Source organism: Castor canadensis, chromosome 6 (genome assembly GCF_047511655.1).
Source record: "Castor canadensis chromosome 6, mCasCan1.hap1v2, whole genome shotgun sequence".
Taxonomy (NCBI): domain Eukaryota; kingdom Metazoa; phylum Chordata; class Mammalia; order Rodentia; family Castoridae; genus Castor; species Castor canadensis.
This window is the reverse complement of record NC_133391.1, coordinates 113160208-113187812: the sequence shown is the minus strand read 5'-3', so window position 1 is coordinate 113187812 and position 27605 is coordinate 113160208. Positions and strand designations below refer to the sequence as shown.

At 34.3% G+C, this 27605-nt stretch overlaps 1 protein-coding gene and 1 pseudogene across 1 annotated transcript in view; one reads left to right on the top strand and one right to left on the bottom strand.

Moving 5' to 3' along the window:
• Homer1 (homer scaffold protein 1) overlaps positions 1-27605 on the bottom strand; it is a 124306-nt gene that overhangs the window by 43810 nt on the left and 52891 nt on the right. The window contains exons 4-5 of the mRNA XM_074077223.1: positions 26689-26781; positions 19059-19198 (exon numbers count right to left, since the gene is read on the bottom strand). Of these exons, the coding sequence (XP_073933324.1) occupies positions 19059-19198; positions 26689-26781 (233 nt within the window). The remainder of the gene's footprint in view (positions 1-19058; positions 19199-26688; positions 26782-27605) is intronic.
• Positions 2265-2350, top strand: LOC141424472 (U6 spliceosomal RNA; annotated as a pseudogene).

Genomic DNA, 27605 nt, shown 5'->3' with positions numbered 1-27605 from the left:
ACGAGGCCTACTCTTATAATCCAGTGATACTACCACCTGCCCTCTCCCCCTCATAATGATCTCTTCTTTTGTAGCATTTTTCATCAGTTATAAAGTTACTTGTCTAATTATTTTTCTTACTCCTCTACTTAAGTTTAAGAACACTGGTTAGGCTAGGAGTGCAGCTCAATGGTAAAGCACCTGCCTGGCAGGTGCAAGGGCCCCTAGTATTCCATACAGAGCACTGGAGAGAAAAAAAAGCCAGGTGTGGTTCAAAAGGTAGAACATCTGTCTACAAAGTGTGAAGCTCTGAGTTCAAACCCCAGTACTGTCAAAAAAAAAAAAAGAGAGGAGACATTTTTTCTTGTTTACTGATGTATCCAAAGTACCTAGCACTTAAATATTTATCAAGAATACATGGGACAATACGAGGTCATGACTGTTGACATAGCCATGGAGAAAGCTAGGAGGTTTTCCTTCAGAGCTTCCAGATGACCCAGAGGATCACCACGTCTGCATCATCTACACTGTCTCTGCTGACTCCGGAAGCTGCTTGGGAGCCATGTGATTCATCACTGTGCCTACAGAAAGACATGCTCAGGAAATGACCTTTAATGATGAGTATTACAACAGACATGCATAGGTAACTGCCAGAGGGCTGACATGCAGAGAGACCTTGATCGCTAGAGCCTTATGTGCATGAGCTTATGGTGATTCTGCCCACAACACACGTGGCTATATATGTATATACACACACATATAAAATACTCCACAAAGATAACTGTGGAGTCCCACCTTTGGATATGCTTTAGATTTACTGGCACACTGGAGAACAATCCCAGACCTGTAACTACATTATTGTTTGTTGTGATACTGAGGATTGAACCCAGGGCATCACTCATGCTAGGCAAGCACTATTCCATATGATCTATGCCCCTTGCCTATTATAACCATATTTTGCAGAATGCCTTTGAAGCTATGTTGCAAGAGTCAACTTGATGCTCCCAAGAAATGACCTGTTACAAGGCTCCCTCTAGATGCTGCAAGGTTGCTATACTCCTACATGCAAATCTGAGAACTCTTATAACAGGATTTCAATGTTTGCTGAGGCTTTGATGGTTTCAGAAACATTGGGTTTTTTTTGCTTTGTTTCATTTTGTTTAGTGGTACTGGGGTTTGAACTCGGGACCTTTCACTTGCTAGGCAGGTGCCCTACCACTTCAGTCATACCCCCAACCCTTTTTGCTTTGGTATTTTTTGAGTAAGTTCTCATGTTTATGCCTGGGCTGGCCTGAACTGTGTGATCTTCCTATTTACACTTCCCATGTAGCTGGGATGACCAGTTTATACTGGTTGAGGTGGGGGTCTCACTAACTTTTTGCCTGAGCTAGCCTCAAACTGTGATCTCCCAATCTTCAGTTTCCAAGTAGCTAGGATTATAGCTGTGAGCCACTGCACCCAGCCAGAAATATTGTTTAAGCTCTATTTGCTTATATTACATTATCTTTAAAGAAAACTAAAAGCTTTAGCAAGCTTTTTGGTAAACATACAGACTGTATTCTTAATTATATTACCAAATCAATACGCTAAGGAGTAAAGAAATCATATAATGTACAAGTAAATTTTACTATAGCCTAAACTTATGTAAATAATTTAAATCTAAGATTCCCTAATAATTTTGCTTTGCAAATAAAACTATGTCTACACACGCACTTCCATAAAAACACACACAAGTAAATATACTAAACTCTATTAAGATATGTATCAATTAAGTCCTACAATCATATAATAGACACGATCACGTTGACTAAACCTAAATGTACAGTATGTTCTCAAATGTATAAAATGCCTACATACTCAACACTCATTGCTGAATTTCAAGCATACATTTTAAACATCCCATAACCTATTTTGTGCCAAAAAATGAGTAAGTCCTGCTAATTATCATCTTTTTGATGTCTGGTCTCCATTTGGAGAATTAAAATTTCTTCAAGACTTATTCGAAAAAGACTGAGGAAGAAAAGCAAAGAATCTGTCAAATTTTAACTCTCCTTCCTATGGATTTTCAAAAAATTCCCAAATCTCCTAATGCCTCACATTTTTTTGGTGAAAAATGGGTAGCTATCTGTTTCTTCTCATGAGACCATTGTAAAACAAAATAAGTAGAAACAAAATTATCAAAATTTATAAAAACATAGGATTAAATATAAACCTGACAAGGCCATTTAATGAACAGACTTCCATGTACATTGTATCACTTAACCTTTAACAGTACTAAGGAATGCTTGCTTTAGCAGCTCATATACTAAAATTGGAACAATACAGAGACGATTACAAGGATGATATGGAAATTCGTGTATTCCATATTTTAAAAAAAAAGTACTAAAGATAACCTGGGCATGGTGGTACAGCCTATAATCCTAGCTATTCCAGAGACAGAAGGAGTTCAAGGCCATCTTGGGAAAAATTACCAAATTGAAACACTATCTCAAAAAACAAACTACAAACAAAAGGATTGACAGTGTGTCTCAACTGGCAGAACATATTTGCCTAGCATGTGCGAAGGCCTGGGCTCAAGCCCCATTATGATTAAAAAAAAAAAAAAAAGTACTAAGGATAATGCACATGACCTAGCATTCAGAGTCTTAAACTGATATTGGTAAATAAATGATTACAAAATAATCTCTTCAGGAAGATGAATAAAGGAAGAAAAACAAGATGGTCTTTCTCTCATTTGATATCACTGAATTTCAGTGAACTAAATGCAAGGGGTATTCTCCCCTGGCCTCATTCTGTATAATGCTTTATCTCTATAAACCAGTCTACAACTTGTACTAGCCTGGGTGTGACTCACGATGAGATATCAATTAATACTATTTGGGGTGCTAGATGTCTATACTATTTTTCCAGGTATAGCAAGGCATCACTTACTAAATGCTTACATCTTGCTTTCCCAAAGAACAGTAGTATCTGACTTCACCATTTTCTACTAGTTGATATCCTCATGCTAAGAGAGCCCCTAGAAAAAAATTTTTTTTCAGTTTGATTTTTTGTTTCTTTTCTTCTTTTGGTGCTGGGGAATAAACTCCACCCAGGGCCTCACTGAGTTACTCTTCCAGTTAGACTGATAATGATTTACTGCTACAATCCATTTGCAATTTAGAAGATTTAATTCAACCTCTAAGTTATTAATCTAGCCTTTACCATATATAAGTCTAGATATCAGAGAGCAGTATAGTTCTGAAACTTGTAAGAATAATACATTCCAAGATGTTTGATATTATATAATCTCTTATACTAGTGTTCTAATTAAATGAATCTATTGTTGAAAAGTAATGAATGGATCACACATTTTGAATCCATTTTGAAGGAATTGTAAAAAACTAATTGTGTGTGCAAAAAGTATAAGATAGTACTTTTACCTAATGTTCTATTTAAAAACGGAGATTGCAAATTGCCTTATGTAATTGGTTCTTTTATGTAGCACAGTAACAGCACTGTTTTAATGATTATAAACTTGATTAAAGACAAGATGATGTTAAGATAATCAAGACAAGGGTACTTAGAAAAATCACATCCCAACCTTACCTAATAGAAAAATGAAGTCATCTGCCTATAAGTGCAAACTATTGGTGGCAGAGCCAGAAGAATCCAAGAACAATCCCTTCATTTTTGAGAGGGATATGGTCAGAACACGATGCATTTTTAGAGACCAACAAAATGATGACAATACCATTATAACACAGGCTAACTGGAACTAGAAGTGTTTCCGATTTTGGGATATTTGCATATGTATAATGAGGTAACTTGGGAATATAACCCAAGTCTAAACATGAAATGCATTTATGTTGCATATACCCCTAAAACACATAGTCTGAACGTATATGTTAAATAACATTTACGTTATTAACATTTACGTTATTAAAAATGTTAAATAACATTTTTAGTCTGCCTATGTTTTGGCTATGATGTGGAATTCTCCATTTGTGGCATCATGTTGGCACATGAAAGGTTTCAAATTTTCAATCTTTGGATCAAGAATGCTCAACTTAAATTCACATTCTTCCCAGGAAATTATTCCTTAAATTATTTCATGCTCAAGATGTATTCTATAAACTATTCCCATAATAAAATGGGAACTGGTACAAGAATTCCCTCTTAGGATTTAAATGCTAGAAAAGTAATACTGTTAAGGTAATAATACTTTACATTTCTTCATTTTTTTCTGAAGCACATACTCACTAACTTTCACATTTGCTTTATATGATATATTGGCTAGAAAAGCACACTTATTATGTTAGATGCTATCATATTACAGGGGGAACGCACGTTTTCTCTAAATATTTTAATAAAAAATGACTTCTTATAATTATACTACATTTTTGGTGTACAAAAAGCAAGTTTCAGTATTAGTTTTAAGAAGCTTTATTTTTATTAATTCTTATATATAAAATTTATCAATGATTTCATGGTTATCCTCAAAATCACTATATGGCTGTTTATATAATTTTTATTATGAGATCAGAATTTCTGTATTATTCTCATTGCTGTATTCAAACACATATACATTAAAATGGATAAGGAATACTATATTATGTACCAATTTATACCACTCTTATCAAGTATGGATATATAAAAAATGCTTAGATGAAACTATTTAAAAGGAACAATAAGGCTGGGGTTGTAGCTGTGTGGTAGGGTACTTGCCTACCATACCCAAGGCCCTGAGTTCAATTCTCAGTCCGGAGTAGTGATAGGGTGGGGAGTAATCAAAGCAATTTCCTTCACTAAACTGAACAGCACAGGAAAGGTTCCTTCTATGGTTCCCATTCCTACACAAAGTTAGTAAGTTCAACAATGTGAGTGAGTGATAGGTGGTGAGCAGGACAGTGAGAGTAGTAGGGTCTCTGGTGAAGTTTGTAAGGCTGCTCATCTAAAGATGTTACTAGTTCCCTAGCTGGTAGGCTCAGTGGTAGAACATTTGTCTAGCATATACAAAGCCCTGGATTTGATCCCCAGCACCACAAAAAAAAACAACAAAAATCTCAACACTCTTACCCTAGAACTATGTCCTTTTCTTTTGGTTACAGCATATAAAGTTATAAAACAAATACTCAAATGATAAGGTAATTTAACAAAAGAAATGTTAAATTATTTGTTTACAAATATCAGCTTAATAAGCTTGGATCCCTCAATTCACTTTACCTTGGTTTGTCTTTTGATACTAAGAATAAATAGTAGAAAGTAGAAATCTGATCGGAACTTTAAACCTTGGGTCTGGGAGCCCTCTGATAATTCATGCAATCAATATACCCAGGCTGTAACTTCAAAAAAACTAATGGGTTGATATATGTGAAGCAGAAAACATTACCTATTTACTTTTGACTATGTTATGAAAATGAAATTGGACAAATGAAAACAAACTTTGCAGGCTTTTAAGAATATTCTATGCATAAATTTTAACTCGTACTTCAACATTTTCCCCTTATTTAGATGAGAATTTTCTTTTGCATCTTTGTGCTGTGATATGAAACAAGTGTTTTCAAGTATCTATTCCTATAGTAATCCGATTTTCATGAAAATATTACTGAGATTTCACCTCTATTTAATAACGAAGAGTTTTACTCAGTACTTATGAAAGTCTAAATTCTGGGAATCTCCATATGCATGAACATCATTTCAGGATTTACATTTTTTTAAAAATTGTATCTATTTCATTGTATTTCTCATTTTCTATCATTAAAATTTGATGAATTGGGTTACCTGGTATCTGAAGAGTACGGATTAATTAAATCCCAACTAAATAAAAGGGGAAACCAGACATTTTTACTTTAGCTTTCCTTTAATTGTAATTGTATAAAAGCTCTTGTTTTAAAAAGAATCAATTTAACATTTCATGCAGCTTTTCTTCATACAAGGATGTTCACTGGTAAATCAAATACAATTTTATTATCTTCATTTTAAAATGTTACCTAATATCCATTCATAACTTGGAAATTTAAAAATAAACAAAAGAATATTATGAAACTATCAACAAAGAAATAGATGAGAGTTATAATTTCTAAACTTTTCTTAAGAACATTTAAACTTTGCCTCACAACATCCCTGTGAGGTAGGGAGGTGTTTTCATATGACAACAGATGAAACCGAGCAAGATTACATGGATCAGATTGCATGTAGAAACGTAGCTATACTTGTAAGTCTTTTAAAAATGACATCTATAAACTAGTTCTACTTAGAAGTCCAGGAGAATTAGGTTGCTTATTTTTTACTGTCTTCATCAGGAATAATAGCTACTTTAAGTCTCAACAAATGGAAATTTTTCTTCATTAAAGGGCTTTTAAGTCTTCTAAAAATTAGCGAAGCAAGAATTATAGCATTTTGCTAAAGGAATAAAATATGAGATGCCATGCCAAGTCATTTTTTTTTTCTTCCTCTATATGGAGATAACTAGACACACACAAGAATTCAAACAGCTAAGTGTCTTCTTTAAAAAGCACTATTTCTTTTGATTCTTCAAAGTTAAAATTGCGATGACTGGGTCTTTTTAAATTGTCATGTTTCTTCCATGTTAGTTTCGGTCAGGAATTATTTGCATCTTTTCAATTAGAATAAAACCGCAGATTCTCTTCTTTCAAAAGAAATGGTGACTCCACTAAGCTCCACAGCTAAAGGTGGTCACAGAAGTCATCCACCAAGGAAAATTGGCTGTCTTCACAGTAGGGAAAAGTTCAGCTTGAAGAACTGATTTTTTCTGAGTTTCAAAAAACAATTACCCAGCAGGTATCAGGATGTAAGGGAGTCCAGCTTTTCCATAAAGAAAGAAATGTTTAAATAGAATTTTTTTAAGTAGTAGTTGGGGAAAGGGATGAGAGTCTACTTAGGTATTTAATGGTTTTTGTTATCATGTATTGCTCAAGATAACTCTCTCTCTCCAAAAACACCCAAATGTGACAATCTGTCCAGTACTAGCTCAGGAGTTGACAACCAGAAGGTCTAAGGATTACAAAACTTCTAAAATAAAGTACCAAAAAAGGTCATTTCCCTTCCTTGCAATGGACCCTACTTTCCAACCATATTAATAATGACAGAATACTTTATCTATACCTTTTAAAAGAAGGGGAAATAAAAGAAACTGATGGAGGCATGAATTCAATTATGATATGTTGTAGGAACTTTGTAAATGTCACAATGTACCTCCACTACAACAATATGATAAGAAAAAAAAAAAAGCTGAAAACCATGACTAGACTATTAGCCGGGTGAGGTGGTGCACACCTATAATCCCAGCAATTGGGAGGCTGACGCAGGATTGCAAGTTTGAAGCCAGCCTAGGCTTCATAGTGACATGCTGTCTCAAAAACAAAAAACAACAAAAAGGTATGACCACAGTACAACAGCAGTGTTCTTGGAATCAGACAAAACCTGATGATATAGTTCTTCACATAATTAACAAATAATTAATATCCATTCTCTGTATCTCTAGAGAAAAAAATCTATTATTTACTAGAGCCCAAGAGGCCTTATGTGGTTGGTCTCTTTAATAGTAAGTTAACTTGTAAGTAAAGCATACCTTAGAATGATCCAATTATAAGAAAAACTATTAAGTCACAGGATCAAATATGCTTTTTAAAGACTCATTTGCTAACAGGCAGTGAGTGCGGTTAACCTCACGTTAGAGGCCACACAGCAACAATGAGGGCATCAAGTTCTGTAACTATGACTACGGTCTCACACTAAGTGTGAGGGAAAACTTTTTTTTTTTTCAGGGAAAATTTTATTATTGAAAATTTAAAAACAAATCCTTTTGGAGCCCTAGCTAAATGAGACTTAAAATTTCTGGATTAATTTATTTAGTGTCTTAATTTTTTACCTTGTTTGCCCAGCCTTTAAAATATCCTATGATATGGTTGCAGTATCACTGTATTGTTTCAAGAATAACATGAGTATGCTGAATACTCTAAAAAAATACTTGCATCCAGAATCCCTCTATGATAAACTAGGTAGAACACTGTTGAGATACAGCAAGTATTGATCACATAACAGATCATTTGAAATACTCATCAGTGACATTTCTATAGTGCCATAAAAAATGAGTCTTTTCTAGAGTGCTAATTACATTAGAAATCAGTTGTTTGAAATGAATAACTTTTAGTATGTATATACTATGTTTAATGAGAAAACGCTTTATAACTGCAGTGTTACAATTTAAAAGGAGTATTTATATTCTCCATTTTTAAAAAGGCATAATTTAATCAGTTATTTTCTTTCAGTAACTAATACTGAAAAAAACCCAATAGTCCACCTCCAAAAAATCAGATATTAAATGTACTTTATTCCTATCCTCTGTATGAATTGCTTCAAATGCTTTGGAGAAAGAGAAAAGGCTAGAAGACAGAAAGGCTTCAAATTTTTATACAGGAAAAATGAGGCCCAATGGTAAACACTTTTAAAAAATGTCATTTTAATAAGAATTTTCCCCTTAATCCAGGTCTTTTTTTCCTTTAAAATAACCTATGAATTATCTTTTCAGAAGTAAGCATTTAGCAAGTAAATGCAGTGCATGAAATACTAAAGCCACCAGATTATGGAGGGATGAGAAAGGAAATCACCAATCAGAGGAGTAAGTATTAATGGAAATTGCTAAAAAGAAAGAAGCACGGGGAAAACTTGCTCACTCTGAAAAAAGAGCATCTATAAAAACTGCACAGCTGACATTGTAGCAGTGAGAATCTGAGCATTTCCCTGTAAGGTCAGAAACAAGATAAGGACGTCCACTCTTGTTACCTCAACTTAATATTATAGTGGAGGTTCTAATCAGGACACTAGTCATGAAAAAGAAATAAAAGACATCCAGATTGGGAAGGAAACAGTAAAACTGTATCTATTTGCAGATGACTTAATTTTATATAGAAAATCCTAAGGAATTCATTTTAAAACAATCCTTACCAGAATCCCAACTACTTTCTTTATGGAAATTCATAGGGAATTTCTATGCTCTAAAATCTGCATGGAAATTTTAGGTACTCAGAAGAGTCATATAATCTTGCAAAGGAAGAACAAGGTTGGATGATCATACTTCGCAATTTCAAAACTCAGCACACAGCTACGGTAATTAAGAGAGTGTAGTACTGGTATAAGGATTAGGCTGGATGAGTGGAATACAACTACGAGTCTAGAGAAAACCTTCATATTTATGGCCAACTAGCTTTTGATAAAGGTGCCAAGACATTTTAGTGGATAAAGAATAGCAATGTCAGAAAACAGTGCTGGGACAACTGGATAATCACATGCAAAAAAATGAAGGTAGGTCCACTTCACAACATACAGAAAAATTAGTTCAAAATGGATCAAAGGCCTAAATAGAAGAGTGAAAACTCAGAAGAAAAGATAGGTGTAAATCTTATGACCTTGGATTAGGCAATGATTTCTTAGGTTTGACACAAAAAGCACCAGTAACTAAAGAAAAAAAATAGATAAATCAAAATTAAGTAAATTTAAAAACTTCTGTACTATATAACAGAACATCAAAAAAAAAGTGAAGAGATAACCTATAGAACTGGAGAAATAATTTGCAAGACATTTACCTGGTAAATGGTTGATATCTAGAATATATAAAGAACTCTTATAACTCAGAAATAGAGAGACAAGCAAACCAATTAAAATGGGCAAAGGACCCAAATACCCATTTCTCTAAAGAAATACAAAAGTGGTCACTAAGTACATGAAATGACACACATCATTAGCCACCAGGAAAATGAAAATCGAAGTCACAATAAGATGCCACCACACTCACCAGGATGGCTGTGACTGATTTAAAGGAAAAAACAAAAGAAAAAAAGACAAGAGGACAGTAGGAGTAGCATAGTGGTAAAGCACTTACATGGCATGCACAAGGCCCTGGGTTCATTCACCAGCACCAGGGGTAGGGGTAGGAAACAGAAAGTAAAGTGCTGGTGCAATGTGGAGAAACTGGAACCTTTATACACTGCTAGTGCAGATATAAAATGGTTCAGCTGCTTTGCACAACAGTTTGGCAGTTCCTCCAAAGGGTAAACACAGACTTACCATATGACCAAACACATATTATATGATGCCATTTATATGAAATGTGCAAAATAGGGAAATCTATACAGACAGAAAGTATATTAAGTGGTTGTTTAGGGTTGCAGGAGGTGAAAGTGTGACTACAGGGAAACGGAGTGACTGTTAATGGGTACAGGGTTTTTTGGGAGGTGATAAAAATTCACTATGTGAAAGTTGCATAAGCTGTTAATGAAGAATAGTGAAAGCAATATTAACAGCTAAAGTGGATTCTGCTAGAATCACAGCATTAAGTTAATTACTCTTCAAATTAGTATCTTTGTTAGCTCTGCCCAATATATATTTTTGACGTTAATGATCAAGTTATACCAACTTATTTATCCCTTTCTGTCATCTCAGTTAATAGGAAAAGCATTTATTTGCTCAGTAAACTTATTTATTCTGTCATACCTAAAATGGCTAGAAACTATATGAAAGTTGACAAGGCCTAGTTCAGAAGCTGAGAATTTCTGATTAGAAGAGGTTAACATGTAACGTTAAATGTGTCAAACAATGATAAAAATCAGGATGGTAAGTATATGAAAAGTTATACAAAAAACAAAATTTCTTGGAGCTTAGTAGAGGGAGAGCTGACTCAACCAGGAAAGACTCTAGTGATTAATACCTCTGGAGATCTCTCTGATCAAACCTGGCCATTAACAAATAATGTTGCTGAATACCTCTTCTCTGGATTTGCTTCCATTTCTCTAAAATGAAGTAGTTAAATGATTAACAGCTAAGTTCCTTCTATCTCCAAAGGTCTAATACCAACTTTTAAACTTCAATTTAGGACACTAAATTGACACTGGATATATGGCCAAGCTAAATGGAAAACGGCAAACAGATGGAAACAAAAGCACAATGTACAATCATTTCAATTGTCAGTCATATCTACACTTTACACATTCTTTATAAGGAAGGTACTCACTGGAGCATAACTACTTTCAATACACTTCAGTGAATTGCCAACTTATTTTCATATGAACTGTAAGTCTAATGTATGATCCCCAAGAAGCAAGAGTTGTCCCCAATCTTTACAAGGATTCCTTTGAAAGTCTAGACTAGAAACCAGATGGGTCACCTAGACCCATGGTTTCATTTTTTAAGACTTCAGTATCTTTAGATAAACTTTTTATAATCTACCACAGACCTCACCATTCCTTACTGTCATATATACCACACATTTCACACATTTTATGTGGGTTGCCTGACCTCTGTTTAGGTTCACACCTTGATCGTGGTCTTTACTACTCTGCTAATAGGAAAGATAGAAAGCCAAATCCAAAAGAAAAGCATTTTTCCTTGTATGCTACAGCAGACTTTACATATCACAAACCTCCTTCCCAATGGAATTCCCACTGTGGTCTGCCTTGAACAGAAAGAGGAAAAAAGGAATTTTTTAAAGCCCATAATAGGGAAGAGATCATAATTAATCTAGGATCAATCTAACCCATGGCAAATTGTCACACCTTTAAATACAGCTAGTCATCATGAAAACAAAAACTGAAAATCCCTAGGGATGGAGTGATGAACATTCTCCCCCGTTAATAATGGTACGGAACAGAAAAGGGACTAGTCCCCGTTGGAGGTGACTTAATACTGACTTTATCTCACATGAGTAATAGTGTTTTCTTCTTGTGAATAACCTATTATCAAGTGATAATGTGTAACAAAATACTTTAGCAAGTATTAACATTTTCCTCAAAATCGTTTAGAAGATTTTCAAAAATTCAAGGTAGTCAATTTAAGTAAATCTATTTAGGAAACTGAAAAAACACTTGACCAAGAGTTTTTAAATATATGATAGATATATCATATATTTATCATCGGTTTCCAGACAATGGCGAATAGTATTTATATTGCCATATTACTAAAGCATTTCTTATAAAATGTTACCCACTCATGATTATGGTAAAGGAAACTTTGAAAACCTAATCTAATTTTTGAAAGTTGAGGGATTTCTACAACTTAGATTTTTCACCTGTAATTATATCAATGATAAAGTCAGTTTTGTGAAATCAACTCCCAGCTTTCTGTAGTTTTATTTTGGGGGGGGGGGATGGGGGTGGAGGACAGGGACTGGCCTTTGAACTCAGGGCTTCATGCTTGATAGGCAGGCACTCTACCACTTGAGCCACTCTGCCAGTCCTTTTTTGTGTGTGTGTTGGGTATTTTCCAGATAGGCTATTGCAAACTGTTTCCTAGGGCTGGCTTCAAAGTGTGATCCTCCTGATCTCTGCCTCCCAAGTAGTTGAGATTATAAAGCATGAGCTACCAGCACCCAACTTCTACAGTTTTATCCAAAAATTATCTACGTAAATTATTTTTACTTTAGTTCATAACTTTCTAGGTTTTGCTTTCTGCCCATAAAAGAGGGACAGATATCACAGTGTGGATAGTATATAGTACTCAGATCTCTTAGCATCATTCACCTTTTTCCTATTTGTAACATCTTCAAAGCATAAACTGCATTTAACTAAACATAAAGAACTTTCTATGTATTTAACATATTTTTATATTTTTGTGTTTTAGTTAAAATGGTATATAAAATTTCCAATGAAATTTAGTTTTTAAAATTGTATAAAAGGAGCACCCTGCTTGTGACCCCGCCCCGTCTCATGTGAGAACTTTGTTCTTTCTCTTAATAAATTTCTTGTCTATACTCTCAAAAAGAAAGAAAAGAAAGAGAAGAAATTGTATAAAAATCCCTAGCCACAATTTTAAAGTAGTAGCTTTCTGAAACTTTGATAATAACCATAATGGAGTGAACCCACCCAGATGTCCTAACCTTTGGTAAAATTGTAGTCACACTGATTTAAAGCAAACTCAATATAATAAAAAGTAACATTTCTGCATACATCTTTAATGAGTATCTGTTAGAAACATACAAACACATGTGAAGTGACAGAAAAATCTCTAACAGAACAGAAGATACATGCAGTACCTCCAAAATGCATAAAGTCTAGCAGCACCATAATACATTATCCAAAATTAAAAGAATCTAAATATAATCAGTGCTTTAAAGAACATATTTTCCACACATTAATCAAACTTATCAAAATTTATGGGTACAAAAATAACTTCACAAACTGCTAACGTATGTCTGTTCCAAACTGTCAAAAATATGATAGCAGCTATTTATCAAAATTATACTGTATATGTGAGGATCATACAAGTATAACGAACCAAATAAAAACTTAACTTTTCAGTATTACATTTCAGTGTTATACTCCAACAGAAAATTATAAAATTAACTATTTCCAGAAGGATTGTAAGTAGTTTTAATCTTTTTAAATCTGTTTTTTATTATTTGTAGGAAATAACAAATTCTAGACTTCCATACAGCTGACCATATAAATCAAAAAAATTCCTTTCAATGAGAGAACAAAATCTTTGCCCAGATATAAATGCTAGTCCATGAGGATATAGCTACCTTAGACTATAGCTAATCTAAGACTCATGGTCTCAAAGGATGCCCTGAAGACTTCAGTTTGTCTGTGTACATCTATTCAATCTCAAAAGGATATTATCAAAAGAGCAATTCAGATAAAATTTAATAACATTAACTCCAAAGAAATTAGTAAACATTTCATTCTCACGATCTCCCTATTTTACATTTAAAGAAGTATACTAAAAAAGTATTCACTGAAACTTATTTGATAATAATATTTTTGCATAGTTTATAACAAGGACATAAAACAGTACTATAGCACTTGACTAAGAAGTATGGTGTAGCCATACATTTAAAATTTAGTTTAGAAATATAATTAAAGAATATACAGGGAACTTAAGAAACTAAACTCTCCTAACAATGAACCAATTAAGAAATGGGCAACTGAACTAAACAGAACTTGTTCAAAAGAAGAGATTCAAATGGCCAAAAAACACATGAAAAAATGCTTATCATCTCTGGCCATAAAGGAAATGCAAATCAAAACCACACTAAGATTCCACCTCACCCCTGTTAGAATAGCCAGAATCAAAAACACCACCAACAACAGGTGTTGGCAAGGATGTGGGGAAAAAGGAGTCCTAATCCACTGCTGGTAGGAATGCAAGCTGGTGCAACCACTCTGGAAAAAAATCTGGAGACTTCTTAAAAATCTAAACATAGACCACCATATGGATCCAGCAATCCCACTACTGGGGATATACCCAAAGGAATGCGACACAGGTTACTCCAGTGGCACCTTCACACCCATGTTTATTGCGGCACTATTCACAATAGCCAAGTTATAGAAACAACCAAGATGCCCCACCACTGACGAACGGATTAAGAAAATGTGGTATTTATACACAATGGAATTTTACTCAGCTATGAAGAAGAATGAAATCTTATCATTTGCAGGTAAATGGATGGAACTGGAGAACATCATTCTGAGCGAGGTCAGCCAGGCTCAGAAGACCAAAAATCGTATGTTCTCCCTCATATGCAGACTTTAGATCTAGGGCAAATGCAGCAATGTGGTTGGACTTGGATCACAAGACAAGGGGAGAGCACATACGGGAGATACAGGAATAGGTAGAAAAACCAAAACATGAAAGCGTTTGATTTCCCCACTCCAGAGGAACTAATACAGAAACCTTAAAATGACAGGTTATCATGAGCAGGGGATCAGGAATCAATGTAAAGATCAGTTAGAGTTGAATCAACATGGGTTGTAACACATGGGTACACGAAAGCAATAGTAGGAATCTCTCTGTATAGCTATCCTTAACTAGCAAAAACGCCCTGTCTTATTATGCTTATGTCTTTTCTTCAACAAAATTAGTGAGGAGGGCAGAACAGGACCTGCCTGGAACTGAGGGGGGGAGGGGGAAAAGGGTGGAGGAGGGGGGAAGGGTGGGGGAGGGGGAAAAGGGCGGGGGAGGGTGGCAGAGTGGAGAAATGACACAAACAATGTATGCACATGTGAATAAATGAACAACAACAAAAAAAGCTTCTTAAAAAGAAAAACAAAACAAAAAAAAAGAAATATAATTAAAAATCAAAGAAGCCAATGGCAGGGGGGAGGATGAATATGATGGAAGTACTTCATAGATGTATGAAAACAGAATGAAACTCACTAGAATCATTCAAGAAAGTGTGAAGGGTGACAAGAAAAAAATCGAATAGTGAATAACTCAAAGTACCTATTATGCCATTGAATCACATATCATATAAAAAGTTATAATAGTTTAGTATGTAAATTTTTTAAGCTCAAAAATAATTTTGGCAGCTCGTATCTATAATTCCTGTTACTTGAGAGGCAGAGATAGGAAAGCTCTCAGATTGAGGTCAGCCTGGGCAAAAAAATAGTTGAGACACATCTTGACCAATAAAAAGCTAGTTGTAGTGGTGTGTACCTGTCATCCCAACTATGAGGGATGTGTCATTGGGAAGGTCACAGTCCAGGCCCACCCAGGCATAAATGAGATGCTATTAAAATGGCTGGGGATGGGAGGATGGTTCAAGTGGTACAGTGCCAGCCAAGCAAGTGCAAGGCCCTGAGTACCACCAAATAATAACAAAATTATCTGTGAATTAAATTATTTTTCTAGGATTTGCTTTTAAAATAATACAGAGTACTTGTCTAGCATTTATGAGGACCTGGGTTTGATTCCTGACCCCATCTCACCCCAAAAAATTACAGTGGTAGAGGACCGAGGAGGGTGAAGATTAAAAAAAAGATATGAAAAAAATTGGATTTTTTTTTCATAACTGTTAAGGCTGGGTAATATGTTCATGGGAGCTCATTATTGTATTCTATCTCATACATATTTGAATTTTTGGTTTTTTTTTTTTTTGCCATACTGGGGTTTGAACTCAGGGCCTACACCTTGAATCACCACACCAGATCTTTTTTGTGATGGGTTTTTTCGAGATAAGGTCTCGTGAACTCTTTGCCTGGGCTGGCTTCAAACCATGATCCTCCTGATCTCTGCTTCCTGAGTAGCTAAGATTCAGGCATGAGCCACTGGCCCTGGCGAAATTTTTTGTAATAAAAAGTTATAAATACTAAAAGAAAAAAATCTTGCTAAGCTACCTAATAACTTTTTTAAAATAAAGCTTCCAAAAAGTACAGAACTCTAAACCACATTGCTAAAATTTTCAAGGTCAAATGAAAGTGAAGGTCTTATTTTGATATATTAACTAATAATCTCATAATGATTCATGAGATTTAGGCATAAAATTGTAATTTTAAGAGCACAAGTAGCTATTATCACAGTCAATTCTTAATTATTTGGACTGACTAGATCACTATTTTCTATGTTCCCACATTTTTAAAAAAGACATTCTACTGGTTTTGTTCCCTAGTTAGCAGCAAAATGGGATCAACAAGAATAGAGAAATATTGGCAAAACCAAAATTTTTTTTTTGCTATTTAGTCTCTTTAGTTAGTAACATAGATTTTAATTGTCTTTCTTTACCAAGGGTTAAAAAAATAAAAGAACAGTGTATACAATTTAAATACTTGGGAGTTTCCAATTTAAATAAAATATATTCTAATATTCTTTCTGCCACTAATTCATGAAACACTGATCATATTTCTATACAGTGTTCCAGGATAGAAACAATAACAGGCATCATGACAAAATAATGTGCTTAGGTTGGTTATTTGCCTTAAATGTACCACTAACTAGCTGATAGTACATACTGGAATCAAAAGAGCTGAGTTGTCAACTTGAAGTTTTTATTAATGAACTGTGTGACTGAAGACAACCATGTCGACTCTGGGATTTAATCTATTCATGGAGCCAAAGGCACATGCTTTCAAACTTTGTCATTTTTATACCATAATTTAGCACATACACAAAAATGCATATTACTGAAACCATTGCTACTCGATATGAATTTTACTCAGATTTTTTTTTACTTGGTTTCATTTTCAGAATGCCATGAATAATCTATTAAATTGATTTCAAGTTACTACAGTTTGGAAAATTCTGGATTACACCATTTTTGAGGTCTTTTCTATCTCTGACATTCTGAGATTCTAGTATTAGCTATAAAATAATCTGTCTCACATGGAAATCTTGATTTCAATCAAGGAACTAGTTGAATATTAATATTAAATCAAAATAAGTTCAGGGAGTAATCTTCTAAATGTTATAGTCTTCTTAAAATAATAGAACTCTCAGATTACATAATCCTTTAACAAAGCTTAAATTGGCCTGCTACGCTTTATATTTATGACTCTGTCAAACAACTCCATGACAAATCAATAAATTCCAAGAGTCAAAGAACTCTATTCTGAATTAAGTTAAAGTGACTCCTACTAGACTCCTATAATCAGAGAAAAAGCAGTACATGAAAACCAGTTCCAGGTAAGCAATGCCAAATGCTAAGGACTGATGAACAAAGCAGTAAGCATTTAGAAACTTCCAGGTATACAAAGTCAACTGGAAACAGACTTATTTCTGCATGACACTGTGTTTAATGCAGATGGCTCAATTTAGGTGTTAAAGAAATCAAGCATAAAATTATGTTCAGTTAAGGATACCAAATGAATATGTTACTCATAATTTAAAAGTCAGGAAAGTTCTCCTTCCTTCAACATAATTAAAATATTTTTAAGACTTCATACTTAACATTATTCTTTTCTTTCAGTACCAGGGCTTGAACTCAGGGCCTTGCTCTTGACTAAGCAAGCACTCTACCAGTTGAACCGCGCTCCAACCCACATTATTATTCTTTATTTGTAATTAAAGAGTATAATTTTTTTGTAAGATTACAAAAACTGTATTCTTAACAAATCAATGTAAACATACAGTCTTCAGATTAGGGGAACTAAAACCTTTCTCCTGTTCAGGTGTCTCTATTTCAAAAGAAAATACACTTACATTGCAGTAGTTAAAGGATGAAACCTATAACTTTGATAGATGTCTACTATTTTATGTAAAATTATTAGCATTTTTACCAAAAATTAGAGTACTCTCATCATCAAAGTTTTTCCCTGTTCACTCCTTAAAAAAAAAAAAACCCAAAAAACTTCTTATATTCATTTTCTTCTTTCCCAGCCTAATCACAAGGTCCCTCAATATGAGTCTCTAATATGTTTGATACCCTAATATTTAATAAATTACAATCGAAGTCTAAATTCTCATGAGGAAGAGTTTAAAATAGCTCACTGTGCAAGTCTTAATATGCCAAAGAATCTGAGTTTCTAAAAATTGGTCTCCCCCAAAATGTACAAGTAAATCCTTTTTATTAAATTAGGATGTTCCTCAAAATTATAAGCTCTGTCTGCTAACCTCAATTATTACATGGAAAAGCGGTCTTAAATTCCAAATTTCATTTGGTTGTTTTACCTAAAACTATTCAGTGAAAAGGATTCAAATAAGGCTAAAAATGAACTTTCAGAAAGATTTGTTTTATATTTGCATTAGGTCTCCTTACATCCTAAAAATACCACAAATAGGCAATAATTAAGGTAACTTGTTTGAAATATATTTAGGACAAACTGTATCTTTTAAAATACCAAATTCCTTTAAAATTCAGAAGCAAAGGAAGCTTTATCTCATATTGGTATACAAAAACTAAATCTGCCACAACCAGTAACAGGCCCATGCTAGAAGTTTCCCTTCTGATTTCTTCAGAGAAATCACGCTATGGGATCACCTCTAAGACTATGGTAAGGTTTAACCTCAGAGTGAGAACCTATTTTAAAAAAAAAAATACAACTTATAAACCTAAAAGAAGATATATGAAAAAAGAAAACAAGTTAACAAAGGAGGTCTTTACAGGGCTATATTTAAAAAAATAGGGAGAAGGGATTTACAATATCTTGTTTCACTGAAAAATAATTTCTCCTACAATTAGCTCAATACTCCTTTTTCTACACAGATAAAGAAAATGTTCACTCCGGTCCGTCTTAGCAACTTTGAATGATAAAGTAATAGAAGAAGAAATCTAACCTGCACTGAAAGGTTGTAATTTTGAGAGTTTCTGAAACCAAATAAATTTCCACATTTACACATTTTACTTAATCATGATTGTTGCATTGAATCTGTACCTATGTGAAAATGGCAACGCATTCTGAGTTGGTTCAGTCCTTGGCTCTGAGTTCTGTGTCACATCAGGTGTTCTTTCATCATCTGTTCCATTGATACTTTCTGGTGTTAAAGGAGATTGAAGATCCCCGCCTGCTGATTCCTTAAAGAGAAGGAGTTGGAAGGATAAAAAACAGTTACACTTTTGTTCAGGTGCACAATGTTATCTTAAAGTTAAAACTGACTCTAATGTGACTGTTTTTATGAACTAAATTTCAATTAAAATTTGGATCAAAGACCTAAAAAAATGTTGAAAGAGAAAAAATTATGAAACAAAGCAACTCATAAGAAAATTCACCAAAACATAATACACTTCAGAATTGTAAGCATAACATAATTTAGAAATGTAGTTTCAAAACCCTGAAAATTTTTGGGTCAATATAAGAAATAATTGGTCAACACAAAAAGATAACGCAAATAATTACTTCAGAAGAAAAAAGGATCAGCTGGCTCACATCTGTAATCATAGTGTACCTCACCCAGGAGGGTAGGCATAAGGATCACATGTTCAAAGCCAGCCAGGGCTACATAGTAAAGCCCTGTTGCAACACATACACACATACAAGAAAAGAAACCCGCAAAAACGCAAGACATGATTTTATTTTGGAGGAAGAACTAAGGAATAGGAGAAGGAGAAGAGAATGAGGAAAGAACAAAGGCAAAGAGGAGAATAAAATCTTTAGCAAGTTGAAATTTTAATTTGCCCTATTTTTCAATTCCTACAGAGCAATTCAGAAAGTAAGCAGAAACACCTCTGTATGCTAGTGCATTTTAGCCGATCTTTTCTGGTATTCACAACAGAATTATTTTTCTTCACAAAATTTCCTCTTAGTTTTACTTTAAATCGAGACTTGCCTATCAAACTAAATTTAATTTATTCCTCTGGAAAATAAATAAAATTTAATGTGAAGCCCAAGCTGACACTTATTCTTATGTCCACCATCATGAGATTATCCAAACTTAGTATCAGAAATCTGAATGAGGGGCAATTTGATAATCTGCTAGCCATGGGAGGTCCTAGCACCAGACTGCTGAAGAACAGCTTGGTGAACTTATTATGATCCCTAAACAATAAAACTTCAGAAATGAAATACTGACTCATGCTTGGGTAAATATTATGGAAAATATTTAAGTGATGAGACTTTCTTTTGGGTGATTTCTGATTTTATATTGCCATGTGTATTCTATTACACATTTAAGTATTTTAACAATAAGTACCATAATGGTATTTTTTTCTTTTCTCTTCTTTCTTCCTCTTTTCTCTTTCTCTCTTTCTTTCTCCTTCCCTCCCTCCCTCTTTCTTTCTTTTTTTTTTTTTTGAAACAGGGTCTTGGTAAGTTGCCCAGGCTGTCAAGGCATCCCATCCTTGTCTCCCAAATGTTGGCATGAGAGGTGCATGCCACTGCACGAAAGGAACTATTTTTCAGTTATCAGTGGAATCTCTATTTTAACCTTTCATTCTTATTAAATCTTTCTCCTACATCCTCTTTGTTTCCATTAACTGACAGCCAATGCATAAGAAGTGTATAGTATAATGTGACAACAGAAAATCATTTACAAGTCAAATGAAAACCAATAGGCCCATGCAAATAATAATTTTTAAAAAAGATTTAAAATGATGTTAATATTTGCTTATAAGAACAAGATAAGGTTCCAATAGCACATAAAAACATAAAAGGAAAATAAAACACTATTTTCCCTCCAAATGCCCCACAAGAACCCAAAAGTATTGTGTGAAAACTTCCAGAAATGTTATGTATGCTAAAAATAGCACTGTGAAATTTGTTTTTACTTAACATATTCTAATATCTAGTTCCTTTTCATTCTAAATTTGTATAATTTTCTGAACATTCAACTTTAATTATTCTTTAAAGAAACCCTACTCTTTCTACAAAACCATTTTATATCATTCAATCAAGTGTTAAAATTAAAAACTTGAGGGTACATGTATTGCATTACAAACATCTGAGAAAAAAATGGATAACTTCTCTTTGGGAAGAGATTCTTTAGCTGATATGGCTGGCTAATTTTGTAGTATAAATATAAGGCAAAAATTATCAAATAATATCTTCTTTGGGATATATACACACTTATGAGTATATAAGTATGCACGTCTATATGTATATATAAAGTTTCATTTTATTAAAAAATGAAAAAAGCAAAACTAAAACATAAAACCATATCTAATGAGCCTCTCTACTGCTTTTACATCCTATTTTGAGAAAATGAAACCACTCATCTTTCACTTTGTTTCTGGGAAAGTCTCCCCATATCCTCACTTAAAACAAAACAAAACAAAACAAAAAAACCCAACAATCAGAGAGAGAAAAATGCAAAAATGATAGAGTAAATAAAAATAAATTTCTGGAAATTAAAATCTCAGTATCCGGGAAGCCAAAACAGATGTGAGTACATTATTTTTAAAAATTTAAATTAAAAAAAAGGAAGCCTGAGCACAGATGTAAGATTCAGGAAGTGCGTCTTAAGAATTCCCTCTTCCTATCCATTTACAAAATGATAAGAAAGTCAAAAAGACTAGTAGTGCTCTGAATCATATGAAAAAGAAATTACTAGCTAGGCACACATCTGTAATCACAGCACTTGGGAAGCTGAGGTAGAGGGACAGAGAGTTCAAGGCTAGCCTGGACTTCATAGCAAGACCCTGTCAAAAAAAAAGAAGAAGAAAGGAAGGGAAATCACCTTGGCCAGTACTGGCAGTATCAAGTATCACCACCTACTCTATAAGGCAGGGTGGGAGGCACTGGGCAGCATCTCTATTCTCCATTAGACCCAATACCACTATCACTTTCCATCTAATTCCAATCAAGTTTGAAATTAAAATTTCGTTACAGTTTCACTTTTTTGGCTCAAGTAAAACATAGCCCTTTCTTTCTCATTTAACAAACATTCACTGAAGCCTCATTCCACTCCAGTCTTTCCCACTTAAATGAAGATGAGACCACCACTCTTTTCTGTGCAGAGACTCTGAGATGAAAATCTCCTGAAGGAGCTAATGATTTTGAGTTCCCATGCCAGTGGAAATGGAAAGCAATGGTAGGCAAGAGACCAGAAAGGGCAAGTGGATTTATAAAAGACAGACTAAGATCCAGGGAGACATACCATAATCCTCTATAAATTCTTCCTATTCTTGGTCCCTACTCAGAGGTGCCATCTCTGAAATCCCATTTTCTGACAACCATAAAAGTTTCTGCAGGGCTGAGGATGTAGTTAAGTGGTACAGTATTTGCCTACCATGTGCAAAGTCTCCAACATGTTCAAAAACTTCAAAACCTCTGACTCTGCATTAACCATGCTCCTCCTTCACTAAATGGATGCTAGTGGGTTAATCCTCTTTCTGCTTATGTATTTTACATCCACCAGTTGCATTAGATGCTTAACAAGAACCAGCTGTATTTGTCCCCAAACTGTTTATCCCAATTCTATTTATATAATTAATAACTGAATTAAATATTATGTAAGTTAATGAAACTTGAAATGCAAAACTAGAAGTTATTTTACGGAAAACCAAATGAAATACTTTGAAATAACTAAAAACCAAATGGCTAAAAATTAAAACCCACAACTGAATTACACATGTATAATATGGTATGTCCCATTATATAATATCATATATAATACACTACACTATGTTAGAAAAATAACATAAAGATCTAATATCACACTCAGATTTCTTTGCAAGTGCAAAGGGTTAGCTCTACCTAAAAGAAGAGGAAGTGGGGGAAAAACCTGGGAATTGCAGACAATTCAACTATCTGAACAGTTTATATAAAAAAGATAAGGAGGGATGCCCATCAACAGATCATATTCAAAGGATTTAAATCAAAGAGTTAGTGACTTAGTGAGTAAGTAAAACATTTTATTACTGAATTTTAATTTTTAAATTGTAAGGGTTCTTTTAAAAAACAATTTCTCACATTAACTGACTTTGATTAATGGATCAACTACTACTGGTTTTGATTCCAACAGGAGAGCTTATGCTGTACAACTTCCTATTGTCTCAATCTATCTATCCTACTCCCATTCTCCCTGCTCTACAACCTCACCAAGACTTACTACAATCTCCTGACTGTCAGCTATTGGCTACCTTGTCAGATTCATCCTACCTTTAATTCCCTATAGATTAAGCCAAGTGCATAACCTTAGCTAAGAGTCTAAGAATGGTAAAGTGGATAACTTTGCTCTAAATGCCAGATACCTTTCATCTCAAGCCTTTAGGGAGGTTGAGAAGCACTGCTTTTCAAAATGTGGTCCCATTATCATTTCCTAAGATGTGAGAAACACAAGTGATTCATCCTCATCTCAGACCTACTAAATAAGAAACTGTGGGGTAGTATTCAACAATTTGTGTTTTAATAAGGCTTCCAGGGAATCTGAAGGCAAGGTGTATACAATCAAGGCATCTGTGTTTTTCTAGGTAACTGTTATGTGTCACATGCTATTTAAGGGCTTTATATCAGTATCCTTGCCATTATAATCACACGACCAGTAACAGGTGTCTATTATTGAGCATTTACTATATGCTAAGGATTATCTAATCCTCATTGAATTTTCACAATAACCTTACTAAGACCATGCTGTTGTTTCCATTTTACAGATGAAGAAAAACAGTAACTTGCCTAAATTCATAAAACTAGTTAAGGGTTTGTTTGGTACAACATTAAAATCCAAGCTCTAAAGTCCACAGCATTAGCGATTATGACACTGTCATTATTATATGCATTCCCCAACAATTCTTCAAAATAATTAATGTAATACTTGTGTTATAGACAGTGGACACTTGGGTTAAGCAACTTTCCCCAAGATTCCAGAGTGACAGTAAAAGTGGATTGAACCCAGGGGCTGGTACATGATAGGCAAGCACTCTATGACCGAACTATGACATTATGTAAATACTTTTAACCTGTGTGCTAACTGTGCCTCCTCAAATAAAAACAAAAGCTATGACCAACTAAGTGCACGCTATCATCGATTATTTCACCTAAACTATTAAATATCCCATTTAGCCTCCTCTTTGCTGAATTCCTGAGTAACAGTCCACTTATCAAGCACAGCATTAATTTAGCAGATTAGGTTAAACCAGTAAATCAAGCTCCCTTTTTAGGTACGACAGGAGTTGCCAAGGATCATGTAATTCAAATGAAACAAATGTTAGATGGTCACAAAAAGGGGGAAGGGGGAAAAAAGAGAAATGAAAGTAATACTTTTTTTTACTATTGTCTCTGGCTTGGGTATAATCAATTAATAATCAGACATCAAGTGTTCTGAAGATAAATTAAGGTCTATATATTTGGGCTCTCAAGTGCTGATGAACTTAGAGATATTTCTCCAATTCTTTTTTTTTTTCACAGCATTTTCCAAATACAAGTAACTTTGATGTATCTCTTTATGAAAGTAAAGGCTTAAAGACATTCTTTCCACCAAAGAGGAGCAGGTATGCCAGCAACTTGCAAAAACTACAAGTTATGGTTAGAGACACAGGAACTAAATAAGCACAATGGCAAAGTTTAATCTACTTTCATTTTATTGAAATCCCTCGAACATTCTCTTATTCAATATGCTACTTGTTACATTTTCTTGTAATAATACAATTATTCACCTGAGGAATAAGAGCTCCCAAAATGTACTGGTACTTAATTTTAAATAGACTTTTATGCTTAAAAGTATTAATATACTGCTTCAAGTATCATCCAAGTTACTCCACGTTATAGCAAATATGAAGGTAGGGTGGAGCTTTGGCTTCAATTTGGAATAAACCTTTAATGTGGGGGGAAACATGTACTTTAAGCACACTTAACAGAGCTTTTCTTTTCTCTTTGTGTTAATGGATTTACCAAATAGAGTTGTGTGCCAGAGGCAGGGAGGAAGAAGAAGGACAAAGTATTTTCTCAACTGTTCATTTGGCTATTCACTAAATGCCAAGATAATTCCTATTTACTTCAAGAAAATTCCACGTAGGCTGGCATGGTGGTGCGTAACTCTTAATCCTAGCACTCAGGAGATGAAGGCAAGAGAATCATAAGTTCAAGGTTAGCATGGGCTACATGGTGTGAGGAAGAGAGAGAGGAAAAAGGAAAATTCCATATATTCTTCCTTTTCATAAAAAAAGTATAGAGTATACTTCAGAAACAATTACTACAGAACTAGCCCTACTCAAGATTAAAGTTGCAATAAAAGTTAATTGTTAAAAAGCCTATTATTTAAAAGAAATTGAAGCTGGGCATGGTGGTATACACCTGTAATTCCAGACACTCAGGAGGCAGAGACAGGAGGATCACAAGTTTGAGACCAGTTTGGGCAAAATTAATGAGATTCTATTTCAAAATCAAAATGAAAAAAAGGGAGGAGGTTGGAGGTACGGATCCAGTGGAAGAGCACTTGCCCAGTAAGTTGGAGGCCCCTAGGTTCAAACCACAGCGCCACCAAAAAAAAAATCACACATCAAAACTGAAATATAAAGTGAATACTTAATGAACCTTACTTAGAGATACAATTTCCAACTAAAGAAATATTCTGATGGATAGTAAGAGGTAATTTATTAAAGGAAAAAGTGATACTTTTGTATAATCTCTAACCTTTGGGGACAGTGCTAACCAAGGAGTATGACATAGTTTATATTTTTAAATTTTTCTGTATTCTATGATATTCTGATTTTTTTTTTCCTGGAGTTTGAACTCAGGGCTTCACATTTGAAAGGCAGGCACTCTCCTGTTTGAGCCACACCTATAGCCTATTTTGCCCTAGTTACTTTGGAGACTGGGTCTCATTTTTTTTTGACCAGGCCAGCCTGGACCTTCTATTGTATGCTTGCTGTAGTAGCTGGGATGGCAGGCCCATGCCAAAATATCAAGCTTTTTAATATTGAGATGGGATCGTGTAAACTTTTTAGCCTGGACTGGCCTGTTAATCTTAGCATCCCATGTAGCTTGGGATGACAGGTGTGTCCAACTGTGTCCAGTTATTGGTTAAGATGAGGTCTCACAAACTTTTTGCCCAGGTTGGCTTTAAATCATGAACCTCCCATTCTTAGCCTCCTAAATAGCTAGGATTATAGGTGGTAAGCCTCTGATGCCTGGTTATATTTTTTATCTTAAAAATATCTTTCTGGCTTGGGAGAAACTACCTCTCTCACCCAGGGCTAACCAATACTTTGAGACACCAAAGGCTGAGAAGGGAGCATGCTTTTGATATCAAAGAACCCTATCTTCCTTTATCTGGCATGCACACCTCACAGACACTATTGCTCTACTTTAATCAGCTCAGGGCCAGATGCCAGGTACTACAGTAAACTATCCTGATAGTTTAGAGCCCAATGAAACTAATGAAACTAGCTTGTAAGTTGTTACGCACATTAAATAATCTAAGTTTTAATTACTAAACTGATTTTTTAACATGTTCTTGTAGACAATGACATATAGAAAAAACTATTTCTCTACCAGTAGAGATTAACTAAAGAATGCAGTTCTATATCCACTTTGGAAAATCTGACATAATTTTCCTAAATTTAACTCTGGCATAAAGGATGCCATCAGAAATGAATAAGACTCATAAATAAAAATAAAATGAAGTTCTTACCTGTGAAGGTGTACTGGTAAGTTCCATCTTCTCTTGTGATTTCTCCTTTGCTAGTCGAGCAGCTTCTTTAAACTCCTGAAACTTTTCTGCAAACTGAATGTATAAAGACTGTATACATCAACCAAATACTGAGTCACAATGCCCAATTTTACCTCAATTTTCTTTCATTTTCTGAATAACCAACTCTTACACAAGCAGCACAGCCTTCCAAAGCAATTCAGATTTGATATTTTATATATATATGTGTATATATATATATATCTATACATATGTATAGATATATAGATATCTCAACTATATGATAATGACAGAAAAAGAAGTCCTTTGACAAATCCCTTTCAAAAACAACACTATTACAATGAAGTTGAAATCTGGTATCTGCTAGGTTATCTATATTCTGGTTGTATGTCACTGAGAAAACTGAATTTAAGTCTACTTATTAATATCACAGTACTGAGAAAACACTTTAAACTATTACTAAAACATAACTCTCATGTAAGACATTTTATTTTCAATATTACAAATATACAGTTATCCCTGACATAACTAAAATCCATCACTAAAGATTTCTAACCAGCTAATGCTCGGCACCAGAAAACAACACAACACTCCACAAAGGAATTTCAAAACAAAAATTGCTATTCAGAAGATGCTGATTCTTAGAAACCCACAGGAAGCAATAAAATTCCTCATGGTGTCTACAGGACATCACTCTGCACTGCATCACTTCAGCAACTCTATACCCAGATAAAGCACAATTTCCCCTAAACACAATTAATTGTATGTGCCTGTTATCATATCAAAAGCTGAAATTTATATCACTTTCAGCCTCAGATTTTTATTTTGTTGTTTTGCAGTACTGGGATTTGAACTTAGGGCCTCATTCTTACTTGGTAGGTGCTCTACCACCTGGGCCA